Consider the following 24865-nt stretch of genomic DNA (forward strand, 5'->3'; position numbering starts at 1 on the left):
AATTAGGGTTCCTTTTGAGCTTGTTTGTTATTTTTGTTTTATTTTTTGTCCTTATTCCATAAATATGATGATTACTTTTGTTAATGAATAAATGTTATGGTTTATAAATCTGTGTAGGTACTACGTATGACGTCAGAGAAGTATAACTACATACATACATATCGTCACACCTTTAATCCCCGAAGGGGTAGGCAGAGGTGCACATTATGGCACGTAATGCCACTGTGTACACCCACATTTCACAATTATTTATATTGTAAGTCCCATGTAATAGGTGGTGAGCCTATTGCCATATACCGGGCACATTTCCAGACTCCGTGCTACTACTGAGAAATTTTCGAAAAACCGAAAAAGGCTCAGCAATACTTCGCCCGACCCGGGAATCGAACCAGAGACCCCTTGCCCGGCAGTCGCACTTGCAACCACTCGACCAACGAGGCAGACTTTTTATTGCTTCGTGTGAAATATTATAATTAATAGCCCAATGCTTCAAACCATCTCGTAGTTGCTGGTTTTTTTTTCAGTTGAATCAATCAAACAATCTGAAAAACTGTCACACCTGGAATCGCTGTCCACAAATGAATTATTCTCCATTTCATCACAGACGTGAACTGTATTTTGTACGGAACCATTTTCTATAATTGGGTCTTCAAAAAGAATTATTCAAATCGGACCAGTAGTTCCGGAGATTAGCGCGTTCAAACAAACAAACAAACAAACAAACTCTTCAGCTTTATAATATTAGTATAGATAAAAATATTGTCGCATTAATTACACTGAATCAAAATGTCAATATTGTTGTAGAAGAGCGATAGAAGTGCTTTTACAAAACGGAATTATCATTTAAAAGCATTGCTAGCCTAACTTTATACACAATAATAATGTTTTAAAACACATAAGATCTCCGTTATAGTACTGTTGCGTAATAGAGGAACTATAATAGTTATAAAAAAACAATCTGCTTCTAAAAAGTGTATTTGTGATATAAGTTTATCACTACAGCTATAATGGGCATTAACAACCCTTTATAAGACAATTAAGCTATATAAATATAATTTGAAACTCAGCTGTATCACCAAATCACTCCGATGTAGACTTTTTGTGCCCACTATATTACTGTGTACTGTAACGATGATCTTAAAACCCTCAATATCGTAATATCGTCCTATTCCTGAGTTGTCATCTCTACTTTAACAAACGACACATAGGAGTTCGTTTCGAACCTTTATTGCACAAATTGGGCGCATTAGGGTGACAGTCAAAACTGTTATGAAGTTCAATAGTTGTATACTAGTAACAATGGAGGTTGCTATAACGCCTGACTATAACAGCTATATAAAGTCGTGAAGTAAACCTTTACATCAACTATTAATAGGTCGTTTTTGCTATATAAACTTATAGAGCCAAACTGTGTTGTCAAACGCTTTTACACAACAATCAGTCACCACCAAAACCTTTATACATCATTTACCCAGCTTTTTTGAGATATAAGGTTTGGTTATAGGGCAAAATTGTTAGTTGGGTATAGTGATTCAAGAGGAAGGTTTATATGTATAATACATGCGTAATGTATCACCATTGCACCCATGCGAAGCTGGGGTGGGTCGCTAGTTTTTAATATTTTTCTCATAAGTCACTTCTTAGTATATTAGCTACCTGCCAATAGATGTCCAGTCAAAATCGGTCCAGCCATTTCGGAGATTAGGCGGAAGTAACAGACAGACATATAAAATATGTGAACAGTGAGCTATACTTTATTTTCTTTTAGTTTTATTGTAGTACTAAATTTAGTATCTTTCAATGACGTGTTTGATCATAATGACAATAATAAGTATTCAAAAACAATACTAGGTACTTATAATAAGTAAAAAACGCGAAGTTTTTTCACACAATTTTAGTTTTTTCACCCAACAACACCTTTGACTCGCTACCTACTCATTAAATCTACGGAACCATATGTCAGTAACAACGTTTCCTAATCGACTGACTAATTCTTAGAATCGATTACGATCGATTAGTAGTCGATTGTGAAGTAATCGGCGCTCGGTTAGTGGTCTAATTGAGTCGAGTGTAGAACACGCGTGTGTTGTGTAGTACAAAGTACCAGGATAACAGGAGTAGTGAGGAAGTTGGTTTTAGATAAAGGAACATGGGATAAGTGTGTACTTAAGTGCATTTTTAGAAGATAACGCTAAAACTAATGGTGTTTTTGTCCTTAGAAGCTTCGAAATTGTAAGAAAAGGAGAGAATTTTATGTGGTTTGGGTAAGGTCCCTTGCACTAGCTTCTGCCAACGACTCCGCTCGCATTATCAAGCTAAAAGTAGGCTATACCGTATGGGGAAACCTCTTATGACTTAATTTAAACCACATTTTTGTTATCATCTTGGCTGACGATATACGAAAAATGAGCGAAATAGGCCCAGTAGGTAAGCCAAAAGGTGCATTATTCTCTTTGAGCTAATTTGAATACTCTTTACAAATACGGCATTATAACAGCCGCGCCGCATGTTTTTTTTTTATTATTTTCGTTGAAATATTTATTTGTATTATGTTTCTGTGGACTACTTGTAGTTTCATTTAAGTCATATGAGTGATCTCCATACTGTTACGTCATACTTGTTTCAGACTACAAGTTTCATCAAAATCGATTCAGTATTTTTGGTGTGAAAGAGCAGCAAACATACATACATCGCGTATAAGGACAAACGATGATTTCTAAAACAACTAAAGACGCATAGAAAAAGCTAGAAATTTTCTATTAGTCATAGTATAAAGTGTTTACCTCTTCATACCTATGCTATCCTATTGTTTCCTATAAATAATAAACGAAGTGTATTCAATGAAAATGAAAGAATCGCCGATTGTTCCACAAACGAGTCTCGAGACTACACAAGTTATTCAGCCTTTAATAGAGTTTCTGCCGGTAATTAAAGTGGCCACCACAATGGACTCCACTTTCTATCGCCTTTACAATATGAACTCCTAGTACCTCGGCGATGAAACACTACCTAGTTTATGAAATTAACTTGTTACTTCCGCGCGGTTTCACTTGCTCTGCTCGACTCCTATTGTGCGTAGCTTGATGTTATATAGCCTATAACCTTCCTCAATAAATGGACTATCTAATATGCACAATTTTATCCAAATCGGTACAGTTGTTTAGTAGTAAAGAATAGACAGAAACATCAGTTACTTTCGTATTTACTACACATTTTTTCACTCACTGCTCGGCTCCTAATTTAGTCGTAGCGTAATTTTTTTTATACCTTTTTGCCTTCCTCGATAAACGAAATATTCAAAACAAAAAGAATTATTCAAATCGGACCGGTAGTTTCAGGGTTGTATTTAGTCAGTAAGAGTCTGACACTCGCTCTTGCCTCGCCCAAGGCGAGAGAAGTCATTGGATGGTTTCAATGTATTCAAGAGACACGTGTCAAATAGCGTGTTCTCTGCCGATTACCTACTTCCAATGTAACCGCGATGGTTGCTAGGAAAGTAACCTGAATATAAAACACAATGCGTCTATAAATTGCTCTCGTTTCGTGCTTGACCGGCGTTTTGTTTTACTTGTTTTTTTACATCAAAACCAATTCGCGAAATCGATATTGAATTGGACTTTCTAAACCGTCGCCGCGTTGCCGTTGCTCTAGTAATATTGTTGTGATTACGTTCGACCTGCTCGCGTTTCTGCGCGCCTAGTACTTTGGTGCAGAATTGCATTGAGGTTTTTTGTTACACTTGGTCGGTTTTTGATTAATAGCGAGGTTTGGGGGTAGGCAGAGATCATTTCTTTATGATCAGATTCTTCGATTGAGAGAGAGATTGATTTTGGCAATAAGAAGATCATCTATATGGTTTAAATCATCATCATCAACAGCCTATAAGTGACCACTGCTGATCAAAGGCCTCTTCTCACACAGAGAAGGAATGAACACTATGCTTGCTTCTCTGACATTTAAAATATCACATTCCTTCACTCCTGCCTACCTCTGCATAAAATATTGGATACACTAAAACTAAATCGGTTTGAAAGTAAATCATATTTGTATAATTTTCAAATATTGGTAACTTTGTACATCTAGCGCTACTCGTACAGCGGGTATTATAAGCCGAATAACAGACTACACATTAGACAGACACCGTGGCAGCAGCGCTCTCTGATAAACCTGAACCTTTTATACTGCGATCTCCAACAAATCTTATAAAACCTTTTCATTTTAAAGAATCAATGTAGTTTAAATTATATTTAAAAGATCTGACTTTTTTGAACCTCGGTTAATAATAAAGTCAGTTAGCCAATATCTAAAAACCTGCTCCTAAGTGTAACAAACACGTTTATGAAAACGTTACCGAAATCGGTTTAGCTAATCGTGAGATAATGTTGGACATACATACATACATACATACATAGGTAAAACTGAGAACCTACCTATTTTTCAAGTCAGTAAAAAAGAAAGAAGACAGATGATACAGTTTCTCATGGGGTGTCTCGCTCACTCTATTCTTTTTTGTTGTTTTTTAAATATATTTCCCCACACTAGGCTTGTCTCCTGTGTCGTGTGTGCGTTTACAAACATACAAGTTCACATACACATGACACTCAGACCCGAAACAACAATTTGTGGATCACAAAGAGTTGCTTCGCGCGGGAAGAACCTACTACCCGTTGTAGGACAGCCAGTTGCCTAGCCACCGTCCAGTCAGTCAGTTGGTTAAAAAGAAAGAAGACAGAAGATACAGTTTCTCTATATGTGTCTCTCTCGCTCTATATATAAAGCAGCGTGGTGATAGTGTATCAGTTTATAAGAATAGAACTAAATTAGTGCGAATATTTTTTGTCCCATACAGTGTCTCGCGCGTTGCGGACGAAACCCAATGAGGTTTATATTTTTTGTGTATCCGACGCTACGGAGTACGGACGCTACTCGACCGGTTTTAACATAAACGATTTCGCGAATTTTTAAACATTTGTAATGGTTTTTTTTATGGTATAAGCCGGTAAACGAGCAGATGGGTCACCTGATGGTAAGCAAACGCCGTCGCCCATGGACACCAGAGGTGTTACAAGTGCGTTGCCTTTTGGGGGTTAGGAATTTAATGGTTGTTTGGATATTGGGGATAAGAAAGATTGGGAAGGGAGGTCATTAGGCATCCGGAAACCGCATTCACCCATCGCAAGCGTTGTTTCACGTCGGCTTTCAGTGAGGCCGTGGTATCACTCCGGTCGAGACGGCTCAGAAACAAATATGCTACTATTTATCCCGAGAACACGGACGAAGCCTTGAAAACAAGCTAGTGAATTATATTTTTAAATTGCATAAATTATAGCGACCAGATTGGCGATATATTAAAGAAGGGCCAAATTAAAAGTAACCTTAACCGACGAGCATGCATGGAAAGACTGATGACTGTTGATGAAGCGAAAGAGGTGTGTAAGATTCGTAGCAATTGGCGTTCCATTGTCTCTGCCTACCCCTATAGGAGACAGGCGTGAGGTTATGTATGTATGTAGGTATATATTAAATGTTTGGTAGACGATGGACGCGCAGTCTCCGATGACTTCCAGCCTCAAGTTATGAATAATGTCCCAGTATTGTATCGACACAGCGTCGCTTTGTGCGTTGTTACAATATCTTACAAAATGAAGCGCGGTTTTAACAAAAAATATCATTTTGTTTTCCTTTGTGGCAGGACAATGGCCGTGTATCGGGGAAATAAGTACATTATGCGAAATACAAGACCTTCCGACGAAATCTTCGATTCTGCGTGCGCGGGGTTTTAATAAGTTTTAATGCAAGTGACGCATTGACAATTTAAACTTTTTTATGACCTTAAATGTGTCATACATACTTTATTTAACACTAAATTTTCCGTCTACAGTGCCTCGAAAACTGATGCATTTTATACACATGTTATAAGCCGGTAAACGAGCAGACGAATCACTTGATGGTAAGTAATCGCCGCCGCCCATGGACACTTGAAACACTAGAGGCGTTACAAGTGCGTTGCAGGCCTTTTGGGGGTTAGGAACTTAAGGGTTGTTGGTGAATCGGGGATTGGGGAATTGGGGCTCCAGTAACTTCACTTATACAACGAAACACAACGCTTTGGTAGTTTCTGCCTGGTTTTCTGCTCGGCCGTGGTATCACTCCGGTCGAGCCGACCCATTCGTGCTGAAGCATGACTCTCCCACTTAATTTTTTGCCAAGAATCACTCTATCCACTAGTAAAAATCATACAAAAAATCATTCAGCAGTTTTAGAGATTATCGCAGACAGACATTATTGTAAACAGCAGCTCATGTAGTGTAAAGATTGTCCAGTCAACTAATGGTAGCGAGGTTCACTGTCCAGTGACACACGTACGCTGGTATCGTCAGTACCAGGAGCTCATGTAGTGTAGGAGATTGTCCAGTCAAGAAGCGTTTAGCTTCCACTGCAGTAGAACGCAAATAATTAATAACTTTGATTAGATCTGACGTGTTATCTATTGGAGCCATCAGTTATAATGATCCAAACATATTATTTTGCCAAAATGCTGCATAATTTTAGCGCGTCCATTAATTACGGCTGCGAAGGAGCAGGCAGATGTTCTGACGGACGCCGCATTGGCACTCGACAGTCGGTTTACACGAAACTGTAGTATTTATACTCCATCTGGTTATGGTACCCTGGTACTTGGTCTGTGAATTATTGTCATTGCGACTTGTAATGTTGTTTATGTTAAACGCCAAGCGGCGCGCATAAATCATAATTGCATTTATTGATAGATTTTATGAGTTTAATCTATGTATACTTACTAATATTATAAAGCTGAAGAGTTTGTTTGTTTGTTTGAACGCGCTAATCTCCGGAGCTACTGGTCCGAATTGAATAATTATTTTTGTGTTGGATAGTGCATTTATCGAGGAAGGCTATATAGGCTATAAAACATCACGCTATGACCAGTAGGAGCCGAGCAGAGCGGGTGAAACCGCGCGGAAGTAGCTAGTTTTGATATAAAATTGGTGGAAGCTAAAGAAGTATGCAAGGAGCGTAGTAGGTGGCGCTCTGTAGTTTCTGTATACCATCAGATGTATGAATGTGATGGAAGCTAAAGAAGTATGTAAGGAGCGTAGTAGGTGGCGCTCTGTAGTTTCTGTATACCATCAGATGTATGAATGTGATGGAAGCTAAAGAAGTATGTAAGGAGCGTAGTAGGTGGCGCTCTGTAGTTTCTGAATACCATCAGATGTATGAATGTGATGGAAGCTAAAGAAGTATGTAAGGAGCGTAGTAGGTGGCGCTCTGTAGTTTCTGTATACCATCAGATGTATGAATGTGATGGAAGCTAAAGAAGTATGTAAGGAGCGTAGTAGGTGGCGCTCTGTAGTTTCTGTATACCATCAGATGTATGAATGTATTATGATAACATGTGTGCGTGTATTTAATTCGGAGCTGGTTGTAAACTACGCCACGTGTGTGTGTGTGTGTGTGTGCACACCTGCAGCCAATAGCACAGATTGATAACAGAAGTACTATTATCAGCTGTTTCATATAACAGGGGGTGAGCCTATTGCCTTATACCGGGCACGATTTAAGACTTCATATTCATATACCACAGGAGGCAGGGTAATCGGATGCCACGCAACGTATAGCGGGTTCAATTCCCGCACGGAGCAACTTATTGTGTGATCCACAAATTTTTGTTTTGGGTCTGGGTGTAATGTGTATTGTATGCACCCACGACACAGGAGAAAATACTAAAGTAGGGCAACGATTTAAAAAAAAAATATTAAGAATCTACTACAATATAGAGGAGCATGGATTGTAAAGAAAATGGACACCGTTACACCCACAACACCAGAGGAATTACAAAAGCGTTACCAGTATAAGGGATTACAAATAACAAACCAATGTCTGTGTAAAGTTGACATTCTGCAATGCACCTGTGCAGTGTACTATTTGGATGCGCGATACAATTACACAGATTGTATTGATTGGGCGCTCTCTACACATCTCTACACTATATCTACACTATATGTACACACATATAGTATGACAGTATGCCGCGAGCACGTGTTAGCTTGCCGTAAACAACACTATGACAACATACGATGCGTATTTTGTTTTACAAATTGTTTTATATATACATAGTACATACGCCGGTGTTTACTGAAGCGAGCCTTATAGTAAACATTAATTGGTGTAAACCTACTAGTAGGTAGTGGATAAACTACGAAACCTCGCATACAAAGGGACATAGGGACAGAAAAAGCGACTTTGTTTTATACTATGTAGTGAAGCTGGTAAACGAGCAGACGGATCACCTGATGGTAAGCAATCGCCGCCGCCCATGGACACTTGAAACACCAGAGACGTTACAAGTGCGTTGCCGGCATTTTAGAGGTTACGAATTTAAGGGTTGTTGGGGAATTGATATTCATGAGGTAATTGGGCCTCCAGTAACCTCACTCACACAACGCAAGCGTTGTTCCACGTCGGTGTACTGCTCGGCCGTGGTATCACTCCGGTCGAGCCGGCCCAGCAGTGCCGAAGCATGGCTCTCCCACACAATATATAGATAGAACAGATTTGTACGCGATTTATATTCTTTTACGCCCACTGAGCAGTCCGTAGCTCCTCAGTAGCCGCGACAAGGTCCCAGCGCTGGGACCACCCCCCACCCCCGCCCCCAATATTGATACCGCGTAAATAAACATAAACGCAGTCGTAAACGGTGCCGGGAACCGTTCCGATTTTACGAGTAAGGAATCGTCGCCGGCCCGTCGCCTGCCGCCCGGGAGTCACTGGGTGTACGCTTACATTTTATGAGCTCCTAGTCACTTGGCTATTATGTTATTGGCTTATATGACGGACTGGCTGATGCGTGCGGTTTTACTCGCGTTTGTAACCTACGGAATAAAATATGTTTTCTAAAGTAAAAAGTAGCCTAAGTTGCTCCTTAGTATTAGCTACCTCCCAGTAAAAGTCTCGTCAAAATCGGTCTAGCCATTTCAGAGATAAGCTAGAACAAGCGAGACAGACAGACAAATATTGAACAAAAATGACATTTTGGTGTATGTAACGTATGTTTATTCGTATTTTATGCCTCCACGTTGTGTGGCTGGACGACCAACTGCCGCGGGTTCGATTCCCGTACGGAACAATACTTTACAAACATACATAGAGATCAAACTGAGATACTCCTTTTTTTAAATCGGTTAAAAGTACATCATTTCATTTATATGGAACCTTCTGTCTACTTGTCGCTCGCACAGAAAATAATGTTGAATTTCTAAGAAAAGTCAGATGACACCATAATTGTTTACATTGCAGGTACCAGGAACACATGAGTACGTAGAGCCACAGCCAGTCGTCAAGCGAAATTATGATCAAATCAAATTATAAGGAATAGTGGGCGCGGGGTATTAGCTCCAGTTTGCATAATTGAATACTGAGGGATCGCTGCTAACTGCCTGTTAACTTCTGTTGTCCTGGTACTTTGTGTAAGAAAGGCTTTGGATTTTACTTAGTAATACTGGATTATGGTTTTAATACTTTATTTATCGGGGTAGATTATGTCTAACTATTTAATTTGTGTCCGTTTTCACTCCTAAACTGACACTTAACTAGAAGCTACTTAAAGTGATGTAGCACCTAAACTAACCCCTTATTTCTACTGTTAGGTGTCAGTGGTGAAAAAATAAGCTTAGAGGTTCTTTTAAATTTGGGTGAGGTCATCGTTACTAAGGAATAGTTTAAGTAAACATTAAATGTATCTGAATACAGCAAAAGGGCTGACTATTTTTTATTTTAATGTCCGTCTTGTAGATTATTTTAAAACATTAGACACGTATTATTTTGCGGAAACAAATACTTTCGAAGATATATCGATTTCAAATATCGCGTGACGTCACTTCTAGGTACGTTATATACGTAGAAATGACGTATTTGCTCCCACTCCTAAACTTATTCGTTTCATCTAAGTATTGTTATCTTATATGACAAAATAAAAAAATACGTGTCTAATATTTTTCCATTACCTAACTGACGGACTAAATAGATTTTTAATTTTTATACCCCGTTATTATGCCTATAAGACATGATTTTGGTGGAAGGTGGACCTAATACCATTCATTCATCGATGCTATGAAATAAAGCCTGTGATTAAAGCATTCTTTCTCAGCAGTGGCTCGCTCCGTCGCAGCATCGTATTAATAAAGAATTATTTCAATAACAGTGTTTGTTTATTTTCCTAATAATTCTCACGTCGTTTGTGAATCTCAATAATTACGATGTTTGCAATAACAAGCGCTCGGCTTCCACGCGCTGATGTCAGCCGCGCGGTCCTCCACATTTCTACAACAATTGCCCATTGGACGAGCAACTCCTATTGTTTATGAAACCCTCGGCTTTATTTAACACTTTTCTCTATTGTACGCGTAGATGAAGCATAACATTCTTGGCGTCTATGATCGCCTGGTATCTGCGGAAGTTTGCGGTAGTCATTATTGTGAGATTTTTTTTTATTATTTTTCTTCACAATCTGCCCATTGATTAATGGATTCTAGTTTTCAATGAAAATTGGATCTTGTTTCTATGTAAATACACTAAGTAATTACAGTACCACTAGCGACCCGCCCCAGCTTCGCATGGGTGCAATGGTGATATATTATGCATGTATTAAAAAAACCGCATCAAAATCCGTTGCGTAGTTTTAAAGATTTAAGCATACAAAGGGACATAGGGACAGAGAAAGCGACTTTGTTTTATACTGTGTAGTGATTTTCGCTAAATTCTTTTAAAATCAATCTGTATTAGTAAATCAAGTTTCATCAAAACCTGTTCAGCTATTTAGCATGTCAGTGTTTAATAAACAATCGTTGTTATGTTGACAAACTTTCTCGTTTATAATATTATTTCATTTTATGAATCCGGCAACATTGAGTGTATCGCGGTAGGCACGCGATGTTTAATGCTTGCTACACCATTTGTTTAAAACGTAGAACCTTAATGCTCTCGTAATGTATTTTCTAATGAAACTGATGTTTGCGGCACACATCCTGGATGTTATGCGCTCCTGGTACCTCGCTCGCGGATACACTGACATAAATATATTCTGTTACGTACAATTATCACTACATAGTATAAAACAAAGTCGCTATATCTGTCCCTATGTCCCTTTGTATGCTTAAATCTTTAAAACTACGCAACGGATTTTGATACGGTTTTTTTTAATAGATAGAGTGATTCAAGAGGAAGGTTTATATGTATAATACATGCATAATATATCACCATTGCACCCATGCGAAGCTAGCAGGTCGCTAGTCACAAATATTTTAATGAAAGTTGACATAGAAATATGTAATAGGTTATTTAGTACTTATCCTGATTCACGTAGAAATTACTACGTTAGTAGAAGACCTACTGCTAATTTCTGTTATCCTGGTACTTGAAAATAAATACTGTTTCTTACTCCTGCTACTTCTGAACATAAATACATTATATACAAATGGCTAGTATTACCTGTATGTATGTTTGTATGTATGTATGTTAAACACGTGTCAGTTTCCAATGATTTACCATCAATAGCAATCGCATCGCATATATCGGTCGAATTAATTTAGCTAGTTGTCCAGTGCGCGGTACAAAGTGTCTAGCTAGATAGTATTTACATAACGACGTTTAAAAGGAAATAATTCTCACATAGTTGAAGCAATCAAAACAATGTAACCAAGAATTGTATTGTGAATCTGATTGGAAAAGAGTAACCTATGGAGTTTCTTGCTCGTTCTTCTCCATAGGAATCTACACTTCGGAACGAGCAAATAGCTTCACTGGAGGACTGACCGACAGACAGACGTTATTATTATTATTATATTTGCTTTGACGTTCAAAAGTGCCTTCCTGGTCTAATTGAAATAAATAATTTTGACTTTGACTTTAGGGTGGTATAAGCGACAAAAAATGAAATGTTCAGGAAAGTCGTTTAAACTCGTCGGTCGTCGAAAGAATACTAGGATTTTTTTTTTTTTTTTTGCTAGGGTATAAACGCCAAAAATGTCATCGTAGAGCCATGAGAAATTTTACGTAGAATAGCATAATAAACTCATTTTTGACCAAAATGTCGCTTATACCCTATTTCCTTTTAACCGTCGATATGATACTTTACATATATTTTATGTATATGTTTATAGGAATTATATAAAATTGTCTTTGCAATAAATCAGATGTCCGTGTCAACGTATTTAACGGGAAATAATACTGTAATGTGTTTTTTTTTCGTGACACCAATGTTTTAGGGTAAAAGGCCTTGTAACTGTCATTTGATATTTTTCGTTTTTTGTAGTTGATTTCCCAATAAGAATTTTCTATGTATCGTCACGCTTTTTATCCCTGAAGGGGTAAGCAGAGGTGCACATTACGGCACGTAAAGCCACTGTACAATGTACACCCACTTTTCACCATTTGTGTTATAAGTCCCATGTAATAGGGAGTGAGCCTATTGCCATATACTGGGCACAATTCCAGACTCCGTGCTACTACTGAGAAATTTTCGACAAACCGAAAGATTTTTCATGTCTTTTTAGTAGAAAATAGTAAGTTATTAGTAACATGTCGTTTTACTCGCCGTGAGAAGTATTTCCAATTTAAAAATAACGGATTGCAATACAATTATCGTAAACGTGCCGCAATTATAAGCACTTAGCTTGAAACTCACAACGAAACTGTAGTACATTTCCTTTTAAATACAGTTTTCGTCAATTTTTGATAGAAAAACACGCTGTCGTAATAACCGGCGTATAATAGGAATCGTGACCGTATTCAAAAATAAGGTAATTTGGCCTTTTGTGGCGCTTTCCGTAACAAGTCGAGGATACATGTTCCGAGTGTCGGATTATGTCGCACAAAGGGAACCTCATTTGTTAACATTTGGCGTTAAAGTGATTCACAATCAAACGCAACTCAATTATCGACACACACACACTCACACGACATCATTCCAATACGCTAGTTTCCTACTAGTCAAATTCAATACTTTTTTCGAAACGTCAAAAACGATATTTTCTATGAACTTTGTGTGAAATACTCTATTATGACGTCGTCAGATTTTGACGTCAAGTAGCAGACTTATTTCTAGAAATTAAGCAAGAAAAAATGGAAAATTAAGTAGTTCATCAAATGTATGAATGAGAGTGTGATTGTTTTTGGATATTTCATTGTAATTTATTTTGGACCGAGGATACTACCCAATTCGATTCGGGAAGTCAGTCTCCTCCAACAGACGTGGTTGAACCAACCAACCAAGTATTGTATTGTGAACCTGATTGGAAAACAGTAACCTATGGAGTTTCTTGCTCGTTCTTCTCCATAGGAATCTACACTTTGGAACGAGCAAATAGAGTAACTAGAGGACTGACCGACAGGCTGACATTTTTAATGTTGTTATAATATTTGCTTTGACGTTCAAAAGTGCCTTCTTGGTGTATTTGAAATAAATACTTTTGATTTTCACTAATAGGTCTTTTGAAGTGCATCAAAGATGCGGTTAAATTATGTTTAACAAACAAGAAGTTGTCTATTTCCAAACTGTACTCGACAGTTGTGAAAACTCAATTAGATTTTCTTCCGTCAGTTTAAAAGACTTGTTCTCTAGTGAAGTGCTCTTAAAATCTATTTTTATCCTGAGAGAGATCCACATCGGTCATACATTGGCGATTGTAATGCTGGCGTAAGTGGTTTCTAGTAAACGGAAGTTTCAAAGATACAACAAACGTAAATAGCAAACGTTTCGAAGATATTCTCCCGAGAGAGGGCGCTATGCATCGTCCTGTGTGTAGTTACGAGTAGAGGAGAGAGGCAGGAGGGCCACAACAAAACGAACAAACGATTGTTCACAAAACGAAACAATAAAAAAGTGGTTCAGAGGGCTTTGTTTGGCCAAATGAGGGAATTGGGTTGTAGAGGACGAGGGAGGAGGGACCAACCGTAGTTACGTAGTTAGTATTGTGGCTCGGAGCCTGATCGCTACACCAGATACAGTCTGCATGGGTAAACGACCCCTTGAATGTCGCGGTAAACACTCCGAGCTGTCCACACAGGACCGGAGTGTTGTCATGCAGACTATTTGACACAAACTGTGGATTACATGCCGTGTACAAGGGCAATTACTAGTGTTTCCTTCATTGGTGCACAGTTGATCTTGTAGCAAAGTTAACAACTCCCTAAACGCTTCGTTTCAGTGCCAAACATGGCATCACGTTGCCAAATGGCCCGTAAAGAGCCCGAAACTACTACTTACTGTCGGATTAACTTCGCCGAGCAAAACTGACGGGCAACACAAATTATAGTCAGGCCGCACGAAGCATTGCCCCACCGCAGTGGACTAACGATTTGTTCTAGCTCGAGTGAGTGAAGCCCTGTATAGTGTATAGCTGAGCTATGCGGCCGGCGCAACAGGAAGCCGCCGTGTTTACAGCGCCGCGACGTGACCGACACGGCGACGACGCGACACGTTCCCAGAACCAGCCGGCACACGTCCAGCCACACTACACCAGACATCGATCGATTTGTTGACAGAAACTCCTCCACACAAGGCGAGCTGAAGCAACAGTTCCGTCTCCAGGCTCCAGGCTCTCAGTGGAGACAAAGCGATCAGGAACGATTCTCGATTGGAACCAACCTCGGCCGCGACTCGAATCGATTGTCTCGATCAGTCGGCAATTGAACGGAATTGAATACTATTTATAGTAGAAGCGACGGAGCTTCCGATGCAATGGATCTCGCGCTGGAAGCGGGCGCCAGCGGACATGTTCGTGCGCCATAGTTCAGCAGGTGCGCTGTGGACACGGGCACAACAACATCACTCGGAACACGATAATGGTCGCTGTGAGAAACAATAAGAGCGCGGCGTATCGACGTTTCATTCGTCGGGCGCTGGAGCGTTACTGGACAGACGCACTGTCGCGGCTGCGGCGCGCCCGCCGACATAACAACACTTTATACGCATTTTTTATGGCTTCGGCAGAACTAAGAACACTGACACTGGCACTACATGCGACGCCGGCACACACTGCTCACCTGAGCCTCACGGGCGGCGGGATGTTGAACGCCGGGTACAGTTTCGCGTTGGGACTCTCGAACAGCATCGCGATTGTTTGTTTCACCGCGCGCGCATCGTGCACCCGTCCGCGCGATGTAGCGGCCGGCCGTACACTGCCGGCGCTGCGCCGCGCCACCCCGCGCCACCCCGCGCCCCCCGCCCGCCGCGCCGCGGTACCCCGCGCCCCCGTGACGTCACGCCCGGAACGCTAAGCTAGGCTTCTTCGTGTCAACCGTAGCGCCCCGTCCCTGTCGCGCGCGCCGTGGCCGAGCGGGACGCAGCATGTCTTACAAAGGATATTGCGTCGATGCGTATTAGCAGCTCGGTCGGGCTCGCAGCCCCTCCGCGGTAGGGCTTCGCGCCGGACGCGGAGCGCCGCCAGGCAGGCAGGCAGCAGCCCACTGTTTATTCATCAGTGACCTCCACGAGTCTCTGCTCGCAGCTTATGAAATATGGACGTGCCTCGGCCGTAGGGTGCTGCGGATCAGCTGTGAGGAGTGCAGCGCCCGCCGCAAGGTCGAGGGTACTCACGGACAGAGCCGCGCGGCCAGCTTGTATTACATGAGGCGATGGAAGAATCACGCGCGTACGAGTCACGGCCAAACGGCTGCGATGGAACCAAAACAAGAAGCGAGTACACACAGCTAGGACAAAAACTACTTTATATGGAGAACAATCAAATTTTTTGCATCAACTCCGTACTTTGTCTCTTGGATTCTCTTAAAAAAAGTATTTTTAAACTAATTCGAGAGTTTTAGTGTGAAGAATACAATTGCATACACGTCCTAAGTAAGTATTTTTTATGGAATAGGGGCAAACGAACAGACATGTTACCTGATGGTAAGCGATCAGCGCCGCCCATGGACACCCTAAACACCAGAGGCGTTCCAAGTGCGTTGCCGGCTTTTTGGGGGTTAAGAATTTAAGGATTGTTGGGGAATCGGGGATTGGAAAGATTGGGAATGGGGGTAACGAGTGCGTTGTCGTTATATTCTATATGGTCCCAAATAATTCATCATAAGTTCATTAGGAGCATAATAATATCTGTTGTCTACCATCGCAGTACATTTACTAGACAACTAGAAATACATACGTCTACACCAGGAAGTGCCCGCGGCTGCAAGTACCTGCGATGTGAAGGCTCGCGGCTAATGACAGATGATTGTTTCCAATTTATCTATCGGCTCGGCGAGGTAAACAAAGCTATAGCTGTGTCGGAGTGACGCGACCTCCGTGTGAAACTATACAACACTGTGTCAACGACTCCGCAAACTGCACGCGTTTCTGCAAACATTCAATTATTACACATATTATTATTTGTTTTAAAATGCCTGCCTCGTATATGATATGTGTCCAGTATATGGCAATAGGCTCACCACCTATTACATGGGACTTATAAATTGTGAAAAGTGGGTTGTACACAGTGGCATTATGTGTCGTAATGTGCACCTCTGCCTACCCCTTCGAGGATTAAAGGCGTGATGATATGTATGTATGTAATGCCTGTCTCGTTGGTCGAGTGGTTGCAAGTACGACTGCCGAGCAACGGGTCTCGGGTTCAATTCCCGGCTCGAGCGAAGGATTACTGGGCTTTTTTTGGATTTTCGAAAATTTCTCAGTGGTAGCACGGAGTCTGGAAATGTGCCCGGTATATGGCTATTAGACTCACCACCTATTACATGAGACGTACAATATAAAATTGTGAAATGTGGGTGTACATTGGCATTATGTGCACTTCTGCCTACCCCTTCGGGGATTAAAAGGCGTGAAGTTATAAAAAAAAATGTTTTAAAATATTTAATGTTGGAATATTTCTGTTGTGACGTGTGCCGGCTATAGGTGCAGTTACCCTATTGTTTTTAGTTGAATATTGCAGTCTGTATTGTTTTGAAAAATATTAATTGCAATATTACAGTTATGTAAGGAATCTCAGGTACGAATGAAAAAATTAAGACTGCCTCGTTGGTTGAGTAGTCGCAAGTATCGGCAGTCATACTCAAGGCAAGGGGTCTCCGACCCAAGTTTTGACAAGACCCGAATTTTCGATTCTCGGTATATGGCAATAGACTCACCCTTTATTACATGGGACTTATAACACAAATGGTGAAAAGTGGGTGTACATTGTATAGCGGCATTACGTGCCGTAATGTGCAACTCTACCTACTCCTTCGGGGATAAAAAGCGTGACGATACGAATAATAATTAGGGTTTTCAATATTACGGAGACATGTTTTCCTCAATGAGGACAAGTAAATGTTACATGTTTACCTGATTTTATATGATTTATTAAAAACTTGTCTTAGCAAGCCAGCAAGTAACATGGCTATATCGCTGGGACTGCGGACTACCTAGCGGGTTACCGGGGCTCTGGCTCGACAAGCAGGAGTAGGAGCGGGGTGGTGTTTAGTCGGTAAGTCTAACACTCCCTTTCGCCTCGCCCAAGGTGGGAGAAGTAATTGGGTGATTTTCCCCCTCAAAAAAACTACGAGTATTTTGTAATTGTCAATTTGAAACATTGGAAGTGAGTTCGATCGTATTTTCACTCGTCATTGGTTGAGATTATTCTCACAACCAATGACATGGCGGACCGCGATCAAGCTCGCTTCGAATGTGTCGAATGGACAATCACAGCACAGCCTGACAGGTCAGGATACTGTCAGTACAGTGTACGGAGCCCACGCGGCGCGCGGGCAAAGCACTCTGACACGTAGGTGTAGCTAGTTACCTATGTACTCAGGTATGTATTATATTACACTTAAATTTCCATATATTTATTTAAAACACTCTAAAATTATATTTTTAAACATTACTTATAAAAATAAAAAACAAAATAACATTTAAAAATATAAAAATAGGAGCCAACCAGTAGCGGGAGCATGGTCCAAGCTACCGGTGGTTAGGGCTCCAAAGACAGAAACCTCCTCACAATACGTGCCGTTTCGAGAAGTACTGCCTTCTGCATCAGGCCCTTGATCCATCCGCCCAACCCCAGCCTTCTAAGGTGGTTGTCGAGGCTGTTGGGTATTAAACCGTTGGCCGACACGACTATCGGCACAACGATAGCCGAATCCACATTCCACATGTCGACAACCTCGTGAGCCAAATCAAGATATTTTATTTGTTTATCTTTTTCAGGACCCGGGTACGTCCTAAAACTGCGACCAGCCACCGAGGAATGGGCAGCAGCATTCTCAAAATTTATCGGTGACCTAACTGCGATCCCCAAGCCGCCTGCCAAGCGTGGGGATTATGGCAACCCCCCCTTTCACTATGAGCGACAACAAAATTACACGGCCCCCAGTCCCCGGCAGCTCCGCTATTCCTGATCTAGGTAGCGGATCAGGTAACGGCGGAGCAGGGGTGCTAAGAATCCCCGGCAGAGAAAGCGCTACCACCCCCGACGAACTTTGGCCCTGGCAACGCACAACATCCGCACACTGCGGACTGATGAGAAGATTGTCGAGCTGGAGGAAGAATTGAGCAAAATGCGGTGGGACATCTTGGGACTATCTGAAATCCGAAGAGAGGGTCAGGATACGATAATCCTAGATTCCGGCAACTTGCTCTTCTTCCGGGAAGGAGACCGTAAATCCCAGGGTGGTGTCGGATTTCTCGTCCGCAAGTCTCTCGTCAACAACGTGTGTGAGGTCGACAGTGTGTCGAACAGGGTAGCGTACCTTATACTCAGAATATCTAACCGGTATTCGCTGAAGGTCATACAGGTATATGCGCCGACCTCGACACATTGTGACGACGAAGTAGAGGCTCTGTATGAGGAAATTTCAAAAGCCATACACTCCTCCGAAACACACTTCACCGTTGTGATGGGGGATTTCAATGCAAAGGTGGGCACACGGAATAGCGATGAGTTGAGAATAGGGCCATTTGGATATGGGCAGCGAAACCATCGGGGCCAGCGGCTGGTCGACTTTATGGAGAGGGAGAGACTCTATTTGATGAACTCCTTCTTCCAGAAGCGACCGGCCAAGAAGTGGACATGGATAAGCCCTGATGGTTCTACCAAAAATGAGATCGACTTCATCATGGCGACCGAAAGACGTATATTCAGTGATGTCTCTGTGATAGCGAAGGTGAAAACCGGTAGCGATCACCGTATTGTCAGGGGCACACTGAACATCAATGTAAAACTAGAGCGGTCACGCCTGGTGAAGTCCACGCTCCGCCCTGGACGTGCCCAGATCCAAAACCCCGAGCAGTTCCAACTCCAACTGCAAAATCGCTTCCAGTGTCTAGCTGATTGTGGAAACGTGGACGAGATAAATAATGGGTTGGTGGAAACTGTCCGAGCAGTGGGGTCAGACTTCTTCAAGACCCCCGCCGAAACAGGCCCCAAAAGCTCTCCGACGGAACCTTAAAACTTCTTAAGGATCGTAGCGAGATGAGGCTGCAGTCTTCAGACGATATGTCTGAATACGGCAAGCTCAATAGACGAATCTCGAAATACATGCGACGTGACCTGCGGGCCTATAACGCCGCAAGAGTCAGAGACTTAATTGAGCGAAACAAGGGCTCAAAAGTCTTCGCAAAGAATTCGTCTGTTGGGCAAAGCCAAATGACGAGGCTGAAGACCGAGGATGGCAGCGTCATCTCGTCGAAGTCCGAGATCCTCGGAGAGCTCGAGAGGTTTTACGGACAGTTATACACCTCAACACGGCAACCCATCGTCGGTACAGCTCGGGACCCAAGAGCTAAACTGACGCGGCACTACACTGAGGATATCCCAGACATCAGCCTGTACGAGATTAGGATGGCTCTCAAACAGCTTAAAAACAACAAGGCGCCGGGCGATGACGGAATCACGTCGGAACTTCTGCGAGCGGGTGGAAAACCGATACTTTTAGTCCTCCAGAAGCTATTCAATTCCGTCATACTCGAGGGAACCACGCCGGTAGCATGGCAACGGAGTGTGGTGGTTCTGTTCTTTAAAAAGGCGACAACTGTCTGCTAAAGAACTACAGACCTATCTCACTTCTGAGCCATGTGTATAAGCTGTTTTCGAGGGTCATCACGAACCGTCTCGAACGCAGGCTTGATGACTTCCAGCCTCCCGAACAAGCCGGATTCCGAAAAGGTTTCAGTACCATAGACCACATTCATACGCTGCGGCAGATTATACAGAAGACCGAGGAGTATAACTTGCCACTATGCTTGGCGTTTGTGGACTATGAGAAAGCCTTCGATTCAATCGAAACCTGGGCGGTGCTGCAGTCTCTCCAGCGGTGCCACATCGACTATAGATACATCGAGGTTTTGAAGTGTTTGTATAACAACGCCACCATGCGCATCCGACTCCAGGAAGAGACTACGAGGCCAATCCAGTTGCGGAAGGGCGTGAGACAGGGAGACGTTATATCTCCGAAACTGTTCACGAACGCACTGGAGGACGTTTTTAAGCTCTTGGACTGGAGCGGACGCGGCATCAACATTAATGGCGAATACATCACTCATCTCCGTTTCGCCGATGACATAGTCGTAATGGCAGAGTCGCTGGAAGAGCTGAACACCATGCTCAGCGACCTCAATACCGTTTCCCAACAGGTGGGCCTTAAAATGAACATGGACAAGACGAAAATCATGTCAAATGTCCATGTTGCACCTATACCGGTTGTCGTTGGGAACGATATACTCGAAGTTGTAGACCACTACACATACCTGGGTCAGATCATCCAGCTAGGTAGGTCCAACTTCGAGAAAGAGGTCGCTCGAAGAATCCAACTCGGATGGGCAGCATTTGGGAAGTTGCATGAAGTCTTCTCGTCAAAAATCCCGCAGTGTCTGAAGACCAGGATGTACAACCAGTGTGTGTTGCCAGTGATGACGTACGGTACCGAGACATGGTCCCTAACTGCTGGCCTTTTAGAAAGGCTCAGAGTCGCCCAGCGCGCGATGGAGAGAGCTATGCTCGGAGTATCTTTGCGCGACAAAATCCGAAATATGGAAATTCGCCAAAGAACAAGAGTTACAGACATAGCTCTCAAAATATGCAGGCTGAAGTGGCAATGGGCAGGCCACGTCGCTCGGAGGACTGATGGCCGCTGGGCCAGGAAGGTGACTGAGTGGCGACCGCGGACCGGAAGACGCAGCGTGGGCAGACCTCCCACTAGGTGGACCGACGACATCGTCAGAGTGGCGGGGAGCCAGTGGATGCAGGTGGCGGCTTGTCGTTCTACGTGGAGGACCAAGGGGGAGGCCTTTGTTCAGCAGTGGACGTCTCTCGGCTGATGATGATCTTTTTCAGCTTTCACGAGGTTCTCATCATGAGGGATGGTAATATCGATTATCATCGTGCGGCGCGCTTGTCGGTCTATCACCACTATATCAGGTTTGTTGGCTACAATGGTCCTGTCAGTGATGATAGATCGATCCCAGTACAACGTGATATGGCCGTTTTCGAGAACTGGATCGGGCGCATACTTGTAGTATGGAACCTCAAACTCAACAAGTTGGTAGTGCAAAGCAAGTTGCTGGTGGATAATCTTGGCCACCTGATTATGTCTATGCAAATATTCACCATTAGCCAAACGACCACAACCAGAAATTATATGTCTTATGGATTCACCAGGACTACGACATGCCCGACATATGTCAACGGTCCCATCCTTAATAATATATTTCCGGTAGTTATTCGTAAGGATAACTTCGTCCATAATTGCACAGACAAATCCTTCAGTTTCTCCAAAGAGATTACTGAATCGTAGCCAAGATACGGACGCCAGAAAATCTACACTGGGTCCATGAAGGGCCCGGAAGAAGCGTCCATGGAGCTCCTTGCTATGCCATACCTCCTTGCGGTCATTGACGCTTAGTACCACAGGTTTGCGCCAGTTCTCTTTTGCTAGAGATAGTGGAGTGAATCCATTGTCCACTGCTGCTACTTCTCGATGCATACCCTCGTTTACTTTCAGGAAATATTCCCTGAGGTTGCACACCTCACGGTTATGAAGGGTCTTAGCATTTAACAAGCCTCGACCCCCACACTTCCGCGGAATGTACAACCTCATGATCGATGAACGAGGGTGATGCATACGATTTGCAGTCAGCAGTGTTCGGACTCGCCTATCCAGAGTGTCAAGTTCAGTCTGAGTCCACTTGAGTATACCAAAAGAATACATTAGAACCGGCATGACCCAACCGTTATAGGCTCGCACCTTGTTTCCGCCTGATAATGAACTTTTCAGCACTTTATTCAGGCGGCCAAAGAAGCGTTCCCGTAACGATTGTTTCATGTCCGGTCCATTAATGCCTAATCCCTCTGACATACCCAGGTACTTGTAAGTATCATTTGCGGAGAGCGCTCTTAGTTTTGTGAAATCTGAGAGTTCTAGACCCTCAGATTCCACAATCCTCCTCGCTTCACATGCATGACAGCACATTTATCTACTCCAAATTCCATTCTGATGGAACTACTAAATTTTTCAGTTATTTTCAGTAGTTCCATCAGTTGTTTGTTATTTGGAGCAAACAACTTGAGGTCATCCATGTAAAGCAAGTGGGATATGACTAGACCCCTTCTCCGCAAAGGATAGCCTAGCCCTGAAGCCTCTAATAAAGTACTGAGAGGATTCAAGGCCAAGCAGAACCATAGTGGGCTCAGACTGTCACCCTGGAATATTCCTCGCACTATCCTTACAGGTTCTTCACTCCCTTGGATTTGTCTACATCCCGGATAGCAAAGCACAGTACTCCATTGCCTCATACATGACTGCAAGAAGGCGCGTAGAGTTGCATCTATCTTATACAACTCCAGCACCCTCATGAGCCATGTATGTGGCACAGAGTCATATGCCTTTTTATAATCTATCCAGCATGTAGACAAATTCTTTCGGGACCGACGAACCTGTTGGCTTACAACCATATCAATGAGGAGTAGCTCCTTAGTTCCACGAGACCCCTTCCTACATCCATTTTGAGATACAGACATAATGGAATGTTTTTCAATATGTTTTGTTATTTTTGTTCTCAAAATAGATGTAAGAAGTTTATAGACCGTTGGTAAACATGTTATTGGTCTATAATTTTTGGGTTCAGTGGAACTACCTGATTTATGGAGCAGATGGGTAACGCCTGTTGTTAGAAATTGGGGCAACGATCCAGCTTCTAAAGCTGCCTGGAATTGCGATGCTAAGCGAGAGTGTGAACTGGTGAACCATTTGAGCCAGAAGTTGTGCAGCCCGTCTGGCCCCGGTGATTTCCAATTTGGGACCGAACAGGCTGCACTGCTCACATCAGAGGAGGTGATTATCACCTCCTCCATCTCTGGCACAGTTTCACACCTTCGCTCAACATCACAGATCCAGTCATCCTCTGTGTGGCTAACAGGCACCGACCAGATGTTGCGCCAAAATGTGTTAGTGGCTTCATCATCCGGTCGCCGCCCATCAGTCACATCTTGGTTGGATCGTTCCCAATTTCTATATACCCACCTCTGATCTCTTTGGAACATGCGATTCTGAGTATATCGCTCAACTCGTTTTTTGTACCGCCTGATACGATTTGCCCATGCGTAGACTTTCTGCTTCAGGAAGTCGATGCGCTCTGTAACACGCGACATGTATTCATGAGGACTGGTTTCAGTCCCTACAAATGCACGTCTTACAAAGCGCATCACTCTAGGACGAGTATTGCCCTCCCTGAAGCAGGATAGTTTGCCGATAAGCACCCTGGCCTCACTGATACGACGCTCAATCCTGCACTGCCAGGCTGGTACTGCTGGTTTTGGTCGGACTGCTGCGTCAAGATTCGAGAATCTGACGTTAGCCACTCGACAAGCTGCTACCGCCCCACAGTACAGGATCGAGTGTGTATCATAGAGGTTTTCGCTACTTTCAAAATATGTTTTAAGTAGCGAATCCAGAGCGCTTACCAGCGCTCTATTTTTTCCACACATGGGCAAACGTGGCACACACTTAAATTATTATTAAGATCCACATACCTTTTTTTATGTTAAATGGGCCGACGTTTGGCCGCTATCTCGCCTGGTGGTAAGTGATGATGGGGCCTACGATGGAGCACGTCTGCCCATAAGCAACCTATTCACTCGGGCTTTGAAGACACCCAGGTTATACCCATCAGGAAACACAGACTCCGGCAAGGAGTTCCACTCCCTAGCAGTTCGCACAAGGAAGCTTGAAGCGAAGCGCTTCGTACGAGTAGGTGGGATATCTACCATGAAGCGGTGACGCCTCGCCGATTGTCTTGTGGTTCGATGATGGAAAGGACTAGGGGGAATCAAGTTGTGCAGTTCCCCCGCACACTCTCCGAAATGTATCCGGTAAAAAACAGAAAGGCTTGCGCCTGTGTTCAAGGCTTTGAAGCTGTCAATTATTAAAAAAGATGAACCAAAGTGACAGTCAATTCCTAATGACCCTTTGAGTATAATATTCCAATTAAATACTAGTCCACAGTGGTTGCAAGTGCGACTGCTGGGCAAGGGGTCTCGGATTCGATTCCCGGGTCGGGCAAAATATTGCTGGGCTCGGTTTTTACTATACAACGCTACAACGCTACTTTTGCGCGGTTCTATCCGGTCTATTCGGTTCCTATTGATTGTAGCGTGATATTTTGTAGCCTATAGACTGCCTCGATAAATGAACTATCTAACAACAATAACTATGCTACTACCGAGATTTTCTTCGAAAAGCCAAAAAAATCCCAGTAATACTTTGTCCAAACCGAGAATCGAACCCAGAAAGCAGCAAAGGACTCAATTACATAGTGTTTGAAAATATAATTCGTAGCCAGCCTATGTCTGTATAAACA

At 42.8% G+C, this 24865-nt stretch overlaps 1 protein-coding gene across 2 annotated transcripts in view; it reads right to left on the bottom strand.

Annotated features, from left to right (window-relative positions):
- Positions 1-15205, bottom strand: part of LOC118278623 (RNA-binding protein Musashi homolog 2) — a 140571-nt gene extending 125366 nt beyond the window's left edge. For both annotated transcript variants that reach the window (XM_035597920.2, XM_035597919.2), the window contains exon 1: positions 15064-15205. In XM_035597920.2, coding sequence (XP_035453813.1) covers positions 15064-15131 — 68 coding nt within the window. In that variant the 5' untranslated portion in view covers positions 15132-15205. The remainder of the gene's footprint in view (positions 1-15063) is intronic.
- Positions 15206-24865: the final 9660 nt, after the last annotated feature.

The sequence above is a fragment of the Spodoptera frugiperda genome, chromosome 24, assembly GCF_023101765.2.
Source record: "Spodoptera frugiperda isolate SF20-4 chromosome 24, AGI-APGP_CSIRO_Sfru_2.0, whole genome shotgun sequence".
Lineage (NCBI taxonomy): Eukaryota > Metazoa > Arthropoda > Insecta > Lepidoptera > Noctuidae > Spodoptera > Spodoptera frugiperda.